The 12,690-nt window shown below is 39.5% G+C and overlaps 1 protein-coding gene across 10 annotated transcripts in view; it reads right to left on the minus strand.

The window, feature by feature from the left end:
* LOC107221535 overlaps positions 1-12,690 on the minus strand; it is a 43,052-nt gene that overhangs the window by 18,330 nt on the left and 12,032 nt on the right. For all 10 annotated transcript variants that reach the window (XM_046738181.1, XM_046738184.1, XM_046738187.1 and 7 more), the window contains 4 exons: positions 11,663-11,919; positions 7,656-8,311; positions 5,472-5,583; positions 389-546 (listed from right to left, as the gene is read on the minus strand). In XM_046738181.1, coding sequence (XP_046594137.1) covers positions 389-546; positions 5,472-5,583; positions 7,656-8,311; positions 11,663-11,919 — 1,183 coding nt within the window. The remainder of the gene's footprint in view (positions 1-388; positions 547-5,471; positions 5,584-7,655; positions 8,312-11,662; positions 11,920-12,690) is intronic.

Consider the following 12,690-nt stretch of genomic DNA (forward strand, 5'->3'; position numbering starts at 1 on the left):
TCTTAAAATTCGAAATATCGTTCTGCTTTCTACAAAAAACAAACTTTATCTAGTGAAACTAGTTTTTCACTAACTAGTTACGTAGTAGAAACAAAAACTTGACATCTAGAATCCATACTCAAAATTCGTTTCTATCATAATTCGACTGCTCGATACCAGAAATCGACATATGGCAAAATAAAATTTAAACGTAAAGAAATGAATATTTATGCGGTTATTCTGTCATAGGTTTTATTAGCCCGAAAATTGGGTTTCGGGGTGGAGAAAAATTCGCCTTAAATGTACCTAGACGCTACATATCCGAGAGAGTAAAAAAACGTCTTGCAATTTTCGGTAATATAATCGTTATACTATGCGTGCAGCGTTAAACTACATGTAAGAAGCTTACTTTTCTGCGGGAACCGGCGAGGCCGCTGGAGAGCTTGTTTTTAGGCTTTTAAAAGCTTTGAGCCATTTGTGCTTGGTGCTGCCGGTTGATCCGTTGGACATTTTACGATCGTTCATCCCGTCCTGGGGACCCGCTTCGCTGCCCCCGAAAAGCTCCTTCTAAAAATCGAAAATTTCATTCTTGTAGTCAGAGCTGATCAGTGAAATTCTCATCCATAATCCGTACAATCCGATTCGTCTCTGATATTGCGATCATCTTCGATCAGGAGGTAGCAGGCTGGTTATTGATAAGAAGAATTAGGGAGAATTAAATGCTCTTCAACGATCATCGGATACGAATCCAAAGAATATGAGTAAAAGAAGATGAATTTTTCTATAAGAATAAGAAGAACATTTGGAAAATTGCACCCTTTGTCGAGAATTATTTTTTCATACAAAAGTGACAACAACGTTTTCGTTAGACTAGATCGTAAAAGCGTTTCAAACGAATCTCTCGTCTGAGGTATTAAAATGGAAATTGAATTTCAAGCTCAGGGAAACCGATTTTACCGATCGAATCACCGGAGCGGGATTTTTACGTTTCGACAACACGTAGAATCGAACCGTATGAATTAAAACGACGAAGAAAATGATTGAACGTTTTGTTAAGAAGATTGTTTAAAGTGATCGTATAACCGAGTCGTATTACTCCGTGAGATTTTTGATCAACCTGCCTCTGGACTTCTGTTTCACGGGTTCTTGTATTTTTTTTTTTTTTTTGTTTGGCACGAAAAGGCACCGTACAAGTTGAAAAGTAAAAGAAACTATGGAGAAATCGAAGGTGTTCATCGTCAACTATAAATTCAGAATGCGTTCACTGTGATTTTAACGAAAAGAAAAGTCCCACCCCAAAAAGCTTTCAAAACTGATTAGCCATTTCAGTCACACATTTTTCCAATCAATATCTTGGCCTGAATTTAGGTAATTGGGGGTTTTTGGATCGCTGATCACGAATATGAAGTCTGAATTTGACAATTACAAAATCCGAAATGCTGGATCCAATATGGCGATATATCCAAATTCTGACCTCAGATTTTGTGATCAGCGACCCCGAAAACCGCGGAGTAACAAAATTCCAGCCAAAATATTGAGTGAAAAAATGTGTGACTGAAAGAGTTAAAACCGTTGATTTAAAAAAAAAGAGAAAATGATTGAATATTAAATATTGATATTGATATTGGAAAAAAAATATTTGCGTCGACTTATATTTATTTTACAATCCCTTTTCCCCAAGTCCGGTTATAATACTTAATGAACATTCTATTTTTATGTATTCCCCGAATAAGGATTAATTATTCTGACGAGAATATTAAAAGATGTAGCGTATCGATACCGTAAAATTACGATTTTCCACAGTAGAAACTTGAGCATCCGGTTTAAATTTTTCTAAACCGCTTATCGGTACTTTATTTATTCCTCAATATCTCAGCTTCAATTTCCCGTTTCATTCTGACAAATTACGTACGAATTATTCGCGTGAAAACAAGTACGAGCGTAAGAACGAACAGACGGACTTTGTCCGGCGAGTGCGATGACGGTTGATGGAAGTAGAAGAAGAAGAAAAAACGTAATAAAAAAAAAACTGTCAGGCGACGAGGCGTAGAAGCATGAAAGCACGGGGACGGTAATGCGAGCATTGAGGTGAGATTCGGGTTATACTGACAATTCGGGAACGAAGAGTTGTCCAGCCCATGGCGATATTTCGATAAGAGCACCCTGACCTAGCCAGACGCCGCGGCTTGCACTGGTTTTGGATTCGGGCGAGCCATGTTGACCCAGTTTTCAAGGCGCATGCCGAGACACACGCGCCCCTTTATCTCGCTCTCGAAGCGAGGAATTCGATAAGTCGAGCAGCGAGGCTCGATTCTCGACAAGGGGTGGACTCTTTGAACCGAAGCTCTGTCTCTTTATTTGTTTATCTTCGTTATTCTTACTGTCGTTATCGCTTACTTATTTAATTTTCTTTACCAACTTATCCACACCGAGAGAAATTTTTAGTTCCTGTTACCGCTCGGTCCTTAACTATTTTCATTTTTTACCACGATCGAAAAATATAGTTCCGGGTAGAAAATGAAAATTAGTTTTACAACCGATACCGGAAATTCTGGTACCCGTTGCTATTCTTTCTCATTGCGATCACTGTTGCTATATTTTCTTGCAACTGTTGCGAAAATTTAACGCTCGTGCGACGATAAATAAATGTTAAAGCCTTGTTTAACTAAAAAAGTAGAGTAAACCGAAGAAACTGATTTCGCGTTGCGATTACCAAAAAAGGATCGACGATAGCGGAAAATCTTTACGCGTACCTCGTTTTTGGTAATTCCAACGATATTCAAACGGTTTTTTTAACGATACCTGTTTTACTCAATTTTTCTACTTATTTTAACAAATTTAAATTCTTCTCGGTGTGGCACATTGAATATGAAAACGTTCGTTTGTCAGAGGAAATCGGCGATCTTAAGGCAATTAAATCTGAACATAATATTAATTTGAAATAACAATTTCCGGTATCCCGAGTGCTTTATCCGACCTTACATATTCGTGAGCTGGATAATGGATTTCAGTTTGTCTGATAAAGATTCAAAATTTAAGGAGTGAAAAAGCTTTCCGATAGAAGATGTCGATTTGTCGAGAATTAGCGAAATCGTGCGATGATCCAACCTAGCAGCCATCTTATTTTAAAATTGACTCAATCTATCTATCCATCTATCTGTCTATCTCTTCGCCTATCCGTGGGACCCAATTCAATTGAACAGGTCACGAAGGTGTGAGTTCAATTTCGCCTTATCGAATTATAAAAAGGTTTTTGCCACTACTCAAAGCGAAAACTCCCCCTCTCTCTCTCTCTCTCTCTAGTCGTTCGCTCCATTATCACACCCTCCTAAAGTCGCACCTTCCGCTCTTTCCCTGCCATGCCTTCTCGCCCTTGAACCAAGCTTCGAGCACCGTTTCAAGTTTCCACTTACGATCAGTCCCTGATTTTAGTCCAAGCAGTTCTTGAAATCTCGCAATTACAATGAAAAGGTGGAAGAAGTACGACTGAGTAAGTCTTTGAAGTGTTTTGAGGAGGCTGTTTGACCAAAAATCGATAATTTTGAATAATTTTTACTAGTTTTACTGATAATAGATAGTCGTGCATTGAGATATTTATCGAATCATCGTATAAGTGAACTACGGAGATATTTGATTGAAAATGGAAAAACGAAAGATCAAATTTCCAAACCCCGTTTCGAATCACTTCGAAATCGGTAAAACTTTATTGGAAACGTTAGATTTCAATCTACGATAGCTCACTTTATTCAAACGGATTATTGCCTGCGAATTCAGTAAAATACTTTCCTTTTTTATTACGTCGAAATCGTTGAACGGTTAATTTTACAACATTGCAGCGATATTGATTCTAACGAACAATTGGTAGTACAGAATTGACAGCTGGAAAAAAAAAACAAAATCTTGCTTAGATTTTGAACCAGTCAGAAGCGATTTGAAACAACGCAACGATATCCTAGCCGTAATTGTTTAATTTAGTTTTTATGACAATTTGATGAATACTCAGTGCAATAAAACGAATAAAAAATATCGATTTTCGTACTCGACCCAACGATGACGGTTTAAAAAAACTTCATGCAATAGAAAATTCGTCTTTTAGTTTGAAATTCGAAGATTCTATCATGGATTCGATTCTCTAGACATTTGTTACAAGAAACGATCGACAATTTTTTTCCAACCGAAGCTCGAGGGAGTGTCGGAAGTTTTCCATAATTGGGGCTGCAAAACCGACAGATACAAGCGTTGAAACGTGTCGAAGAAAACAGCTAGACAATAAAGAAATGGAATTTCGCTGAGTGACGGATTATATTTTCAGCTTGAATTGAAAGAACCGTTAAACCGTCCGAGTGAGTAATTTTATGGTGAGGATATTTTGGGGTTCTCACCTCCAATTACTCGGTCCGAATCGACATTTTGCTCGCGCGGGTTTATAAATCCGAATACCGACCGCAAGTATCGGGAACAAGGCTTCCGGTAGCTTCAACTGTCGGGTAAGCCTAAAGGGTGCAAATCACTCTGTCCGTTTCAAGAGTGAAGACTCGATTCGGGAAACAGAGGTATTCACTCAGCGGGGTAACGAATAAAATAGGAAAGAAAGAAAAAGAGAGCTGGATGAAACGAAGAGGGAAAGAAGAAGATAAGAGGAGAAACGAGCAAGGTGCGACATGTGCGGAGATTTTTTTTTCAGCAGCCTGTCGTATCTGTCATCGTTTGTGTTTCGTCGAATTTACCTCGCATTTCGCTGACTCGCCCTTGTCACTTTTTCAACCTTCCAAACGACCCCAGTCAGTCTTCCATGATCCAAGGCTCAAGGGTCACGGAACAAGTTGTTAACTTGTAGCGGCACGAAACACGCGGCCATCTTCTTCAACGGTCGGCAATATATCAGAAGCACGAGCGGAATTCATAAGGAGACCTCTTTCTCTTTCTCTCTCTCTCTCTCTCTGTAACGTCCTCTTAAAAGCCTCCGAAAATCTCGTCGTTTCGGCGTAAATTGCCCGATATAGTCACGTAGCCACTCCAACGACTTTTGGAATATGTAGCCGAAAAAGGGGTAAAGAAAAGGTGGAGCCGTACGAATTACGCGAAGCGGAGCTTAATCGACTAAGCCCGAAAGCTCCGATGACTGGTTTGATTATAATCAGCGCGAATCCGATAAGAAACGGACGAGTGAATGCGCGAATGTACAGAAACGTAAAGCCAAAGCCGTGCTTTCGATTGCGATAACACATTCGCGAAGCTTTTTATACTAGGAGACGTTACTTGGCTGATCACTCTTTTGACGACGGAGATTATTTACTTTTTTTTTTTTTTTTTTTGTTTTTTCTTCAATGCGGGCAAAGCTCCCTTTACTTCATTTTATTTTTCTTTCATAGCTCGTTTGCAAAGCGAGAGTGTCTCGGGCTCGGAGAGTTCGCAAAGCCGTGAAACAAACCCTCGCTCGAAATTATGAGCTAGCTACGTTTAAACGGTAAAGTAATGACGGAATACGAGACCTGAGCTTGCACCGCGGCTAGTTGGAGGTGAGCAACCCCCAGGTCAAAACGCTTCAACGATATGTCCTCTTGAAGTTCCGCTGCTTTGGTGAACAGGCTGCTTTCTGCGCTTCTGAAAACGGAGAAGTCAGCTTTTACTCTTTGCTCGTTTACCCGCTTGTGAATTAAATTATCGATTCCTGTATCTGGATGGGTGTTTAAGATAATAACAATTTGCGATTTTCCACCATGGCACCCTCTGAAAATTTTTTGTAGGTTGAAAGAAAGGTTCTGACCAAATATGAGCGGTCTACGTTACGCGGAAGATCATTTACTTTTATGCATTTTTTAAAAATTTATGAAGTATAATCGTGAATTCATTTTTTTTTTTTTTTTTTCATCCCTTACATCAATCGTAATAACAAATTTCGTAACAAAGAAAATCCACACTCGTAATATCAAGCCTCCGGTTGATGTTTCAAAAGCGTATCTGACGACTTTTTCATTATTTATTCAATCTCATAAAATATTAATAATTCAATGTGAACTTTTGATTCAGGGGAATAAGATTCCGGGTTAATATATCCTTGTGTTACGGACCGTAATCTTTGGGTTGAATATTTGAGTAGCAGGAATGAAATAATAATTGAAGAGCTACGACGTATTTCTTCACAAAATCCAAGAAAAAATGTCCGAAAAAGTGAAAAATCAGATGAACGCGATCTTCCACGTAACGTAGAGCGCCCATCTTTTCACAGAACCTTTCTTTTGACCCGAACAAACTTTTTAGGGAGTGTCATGGTGTAAAATCGTAAATTATTTTTCTCTGAAACACCCTAAAACATTAGCAATCCGCGGGTAAATTTTTTTGCGTATAATCAAGGATAATGATCATAAATTTCATCGCTTGCTCGTTATTTCAATTCTGTTAGAAGACCGCGAAAGCTTTTAACCTAACAGATGAAACTTGGAAATTTTAAACCGCTCGGGAAGAAGATTGGCGAAATTCTTAACACGATAAGTCACCTAGGGATGGAAAAAAAATGAGGAAATCAAAATTTACGTACACTGTATATTTTCGTCCTTAATTTTACATTCCGATGTAAGCTCCTTAATTCGCGCCTGCGGTTATGCGACAAAGCTTTTACCCGTCATAATTAAAAAACGTTTACCCTGCGCATAAAGTCACGAATATAAAATACTTCGTACGTATCAAGAGAATTTTAGAGCTAAGAGTGCTAAGTCAGATTTTGCATTTTTTTTTTCTCATCTCCTAAGTACAGTGAAATCGTTTCAAACTCTAGAAAATAATGGACTTGCAATACTGTGCTTGCGCGGTAATCAAAAAAAGTTTAGAAAATTCAGTGAAACACTTACGTTTTGCAATTATGACATATGCTATTCTACAGATGCGTGAGACAAGATATATTTCATATATTTCATGTGTTACTTTTTCTTTTTTTCTATTAATCAATTTCCCAAATTTTTTCTATAGTAAAAATACAAGCGCGATCATAAATTCTGTCATTCTACCAAATTTTGAGCGGTTTTGTTGCTGTGCAAGCGATGAAAAAAATGTCAAATACGATTCGCTAAATTTCGTCGTTGAAACGTGAAAGGTCGACTTTCCCTTAAAAGAGCTTAGAAGTTAGAAAAAACAAACTTAACATTTTTACCTTGGTAACAAAAAAAACTAAAGATTGTATTAAACATTTCTCCACAGATTAGGTATAAAATTATTCTGAATTTTAGAAATATTGATATCGACTCGTAAAAATGAATCATCTTCCACAATCTTCTCGTTGTACAGATATATACTTCAATACTTATCACGGTGACTTTTGAAGCATTTCCATAACAATCTTTAGTCCCAGATTTAGCATAAGATATGTAAAAATCGAGTCGGAATATCCGACAAGAGGGGGTAAGAAAATTTTGTCTTAAAATATATTTCTACCGAATACATTACCGTCTATCGTTACAATAAATAAGACGCATCGATTCCGAGCTATCTCTCGTCGTTTCAAGACGAATCACGAACAGGCAATTAGAGTCGTCTCGCGAGCCTGTATCAAAATGCAAATAACAAAAAAAAAAAAGTACAAGTAGAATGTGTCACGAACTTCGTAACTCGTTGCGGTCGGGTTGAAACATTGAAGTGCGTGCTTTTAAAATATTAACAATCTCCCCGCGGTATATACTCACTTTCGCTGAATGCGAACCAGGGCCTCGAGCGAGTCCTGGAGGCGGCTTATCTCCTGGGTGAGACGGTCCGCCTCCCGTCTGAGGTCCTCCATCAAGGGTGCGGCGCTGGTTCCCGTTGGCACGAGCTCATCCCGTAAATTAGGCACCTGGGCCAGCCGTTCCTGAGGCACCTGCTCCGGGGGTGACGGAGGGACGAAGAGGCGTCGCGGTGGCTTTCGGGTCCCGGGGGCGGGAGCCAAGCTTCGGGCAACGAGCTGAAGGTCGTTGGCCGGAACGACAGCGCGGGCCTCTTTAGCCGCGGTCTGAAAGCGGCGGGCCTGATCGGCGGCCCGCTCCCCCCCCGCCTCGGCAATACCGGCCATGCAGCTCCCCGCAAGCCCGCAAAGCTCCTCGTATACCTCGGTCATCTCCTTGAGGAGATTTGGCAGACAGTGAAGCTGGTATCGTTCGGTTATCGCGTTAGTCGCCCGCAGCTGGAGAACGTAAGCGTTGTGGGCCTCAAGGTAGGACCGCTTAAGGCCCTGGTGATCACCCCCACCTTCAACGTCAACGCTCAAAAGCGCGGCGTAAGCTCGCTTGTAATCGACTCGGGCGCGCTGGAGCTTCTCCTCCGTTTTACTCACAACCTGCTCGTACGCCTCGCGGTGGGCGAATATCTGCGTCACATAACCAAAATCACATTGGCGACTAAGTTAGTCGACGATCCTTAAAGCTCGGCCCGCTGGACGTCGGTTACCAACCGCGTAAACGTTGAGCCGTTAAACGAGGCCGGTGGGGTCGATTAGATGCATCGAGTTACGTTACACGGACTTGATTTTTTTGAAGTTATACTTCTTTAGGCGCGTTATGAAAAACTGATGAGAGTGAAATTTCAAGATGCGCGCGCATCACTGTAACACAAAATTAATAGGATGAAGTTGCCCACTCAACCGAATTCGAGAGTGAAATTTCAAGATGCGCGCGCATCACTGTAAACCAAAATTAACAGGATGAAGTTGCCCACTCAACCGAATTCATTAAGTCTCGAAAAAAAGCTAATGTTGGTACGCTTGTCGCCTCTGATCACTGTTTTCATATTTATTTATAATATTTATCCACATGGTTTTAGTTTTTACAGTGACAACACGTGTTTTATTTTCATAGAAGTGCGAATTATATATGTGGCAATAAAATATATTCAGTAGTGATTTAAATTGAATATTTGGATTAATATTATTTACTATTTGTGAATATTAGTGAAAAAATTGTGCTAAAATACTTTTTCAAGTGCTCCAATATAATTGAGGTTAGTTATCCGTATGTATTATTTATTGATATAAATTAAAATATCATTATTTAATATAATTAATACTAAATATTATTAAATTATCAATGTTGAATATTTATTATTTAATGATGCCAAAGAAGTATAACTTCTCACGCGCGTACATAAGTACACGCACCCATTTTTTTTTTTTCTAATCATATCTTTCGATGATTATCGCGATAAACTCGTCGACGTTGTGCGGTCGTTGAAATAAGCGGTTAGGGGAAAACGGTGAAAATTACCAGATTGAGCTTTTTTCGTATTTCAAAGATGCAGGCGGGCCAACTCAATTAAGTTTGGCTGTAAACCGCAGCCTGCGCGATTTATCTAGATATGGGACGGTTGAGGTTAGCGCTGTGCGATTAATCGATCAATCGGTGATTTCGGTCAGTCGTTTTTCCAATTAATCGATTAATCGAAGTCGCTTCGTAATAATTCTGCACACCGATCGGTATATGAGTCGAAACCGTCGATTAATCGGTTAATCGGAAAAACGAATAATCGAAATCATCGATTAACCGATTAATTATAAAAACCATTAATCGAAACGTTGCTTAATCGAAGCTGCCGATTAATCGATTAGTCGCACAGCACTAGTTTATGACTAATTGACCAACTTTTGTCACTATCTGAATAACGACTGATAACTGTTACAAGTCTTGTCACTCAACTGTCAAGTTTCACCGGTTTCCTCCCCGTCTAACGACTCGAAGACTAAAGTGATCAAAAATATTCTGCAATCATGATTCGGAAATTGAACGGACGTTAAAATCGTTTGATCGTTGTACCTGACATGCGAGTGTATAATCGCCCCGAAGTAAGGATCGTAAGTTTTTACGGCTTCGTGTTAAGCCGGTGCTTGCAGAGGAGTAAATTACACCCGGATTTCGGACAGTAGGTTCATTGTTGTCAGTCTCGGAGATCTTACACAGTGAGTTACTCTCGGACATTTTGACGAGCTTGATACTTTTATTCGCAAGGAGTCATAAACCGTCAAAAGAAATACCGAAGCTTTATTGGGTCGTAAAAAACGCAGTGCCAACTCTACGCATATCGCGATTCCGTTCGTTTCTTTCAGGAAATAGACTCGACGTTGCAGAGTCAGGATTATATGGCAGTCGAGTACTTTCTCTAGCCAACTGCAACTGCTGGCTCCGCGGTGCACCGACCTTTTATTAAAGTGCTTTTGGACTGATTTCAAAATTTCTTACAGACCGCAATGCCGCGCTACGAAATTTCACGAGTCGAAAGGTCGTTTCGCCGGGTTATAAAAAACGGTTCTTATTTCATAGTCAGACAAAACGCGATTGATTCGTGAGAAAAAAAAAACCGTGATACATGAATAAATTTTTTTTAACAAGGCCAGTCAACGAGTATTATAAAGTTAGTGTAAGAATTTCAAACACACTTCGGTAAGCTCGTTCCGAAGTAATTAAACTCTAAAAATACTGACAAGCTTTTTCGGAACTGACACGAGTTCTGAAATTAATTTACTCGCAAATTAGTTTTAAAAGTATTCCCAAACATTTCAACAAGCTTAAGTATTTTATGGCAAAAGTAAATGAAACCTGACGTTTCTTCACAATTTTGACATCATCCTGCGGGCATTAAACAACGTTGAAGATATTTTATGTTTACAGTCGAGTGAAAAATTAAGACACAGATGTTTAGAGTCTATAACCAAACAAAGTTCTTATACGTTTCGTTAATAAATTCTACCCTTGGTACAGGGAAACATTGAAAGCTATAAATTTTGATTAAAATAGATGAGTAATTAGTAATTCGAAGTGATTTACATCACGGAGAAACTTTGATTAATGTCAGTTTAACTAAACTGTACACCTGATACATCCTTAACTCTGCTCGATATTTCGAAAATGTTAAAACCACCACGTTTAGAGTATAAATAATATAAGAACCTTGACTTACGTGGTCTCAAAGCAATCAATCGTCCGGGAACATAAAACTAACTACCTTATATATAAAGCGCGTATTACTTATACATGCGAAAATGAGGCATACGTGTCGTATAATCAGAAAAACAGGCGATATTTGTATAAATAAATGAAAACCTTCGCACGTATTTCGCTCGTTACGATAAACGAAGTCGATTTTTCGAGCTGAAAAAGGGGGCCGTTCTCTTTTCCGAAGATGGATTATTACTCCTCAGCTATTATGTACTCACAATGCGGAAAGATGTACCAGCTTATACACGACGCCGTAATCCGCGCGATCGATCTCCTGGATTTCAATCAATCCATACTAATCCTCGCGGCATGAATAAGTAACATGTACCCGAAGTTAGGGTCGATCAATTTTGATCTAAAACTCGAGCTCCTGCTGACATCGTACATACCGAGACTCTGTGATGAATATTTGAAGAGCGAATGAAACAGTTATACCAAATGGTGGGATTATTGACCAGACATTGTATGCATACCTTGCATATTCGTTCACTATTGAAACTCTTCTTGACCAATTGATCGATTGATCAAAACTTGGAGCACTTTGATGAAAAAAATTTCCGTTGCGTATGCTGTTATTCCCATCACAGTGAGAAAAATCCGCACCAGTGCGAAAACGTACCATTTTCCGCGCTAGTGCGAGAATGTACCATTTTCCGCACTAGTGCGGGAATGTACTGTTTTGCGCACTTGGTTGGTAAATTTTTTATTTTTCTTTTTTTTTTTGCTTTTCTCACCTTTCTCGATTGCACCTTCCGGTGGAAGCTCGCCTCCTGCGTTGGCCGCGCGAGCTGCTGCTGCAGGACACCCGCGAGATCCAAATTCGCCGCAGCGTCCGCCTCGACCTGCCGCAAAAGGCTTTCCCAGGCGCGTCGCATCCCTCCTGAATCTCCCCTCGGCTCTCCTGAACGTCCACGAAAATCGTCGACCAGCCGCCGTATGTTCGCCGCGTGGCTTTCCATCGCACCCCCCAATTCCTGAGCGAATTCCGACACTGCAAGGGGCGGGAGTACAGGTGATAATTAACGCTTGATATTTTTTTTTTTCAACCCTGTGTAAATTTACGACTTCCGGAGGAGGTGTGTCGCCGTCATAAATGTAACAACGTGGCGAGGGATAACCTTGATTAATAAAAAATGCACCCTAGCTTCCGATGAGAAAAAATAACTAGCTAAAAAGTTGCAGGGCATAAATATGAGAAATTTATAAAATTATTGCAGCAATGATTCAGATTTTTTCGTTTAATTAAACAAATTCAACGTTTTCATTTTTTCTTTTTTTTCGTATACTTGTGTTTTTTGCCTCGAGGAAATGTTGTTCTGTCAGGTAAGCTTCGTTGAATTTCGTACGTTTGAGATTATTTTAACGACTAATTAGAGAAAAATAATTTGGTCGTTGGATGACTTTCTTCTTTTCTTTTTGTTTTTTTTTCTCTTCTCTTAGTGGTCATATTCGAAACGAAGAACAAAAGCATTGAATTAATTATCAGCGGATTGAAAAAAGTTTCTGTTCGACGTCGGCCGTACGAAAGTTTACCGTCTAAATTAAATACGTCGAAAGCAGTGTGATTCGGTTGTAACGAGGTGAGAAATTTTTTTGTTTCACGTAAAATCTGCATGGAAAGTACGACTTCGCGCACGGACAAAATTCGCGCGAAGCGCCCGATTCTCCTGGACGTTAAAAACCGTTGGGCAATGTTTTTTTTTTTTTTTTTTTTTTGTGCAGAAAATGATCGGGGATCAGAAAAAAAATATTTACCATTTTA

This window comes from Neodiprion lecontei, chromosome 4 (genome assembly GCF_021901455.1).
Source record: "Neodiprion lecontei isolate iyNeoLeco1 chromosome 4, iyNeoLeco1.1, whole genome shotgun sequence".
Lineage (NCBI taxonomy): Eukaryota > Metazoa > Arthropoda > Insecta > Hymenoptera > Diprionidae > Neodiprion > Neodiprion lecontei.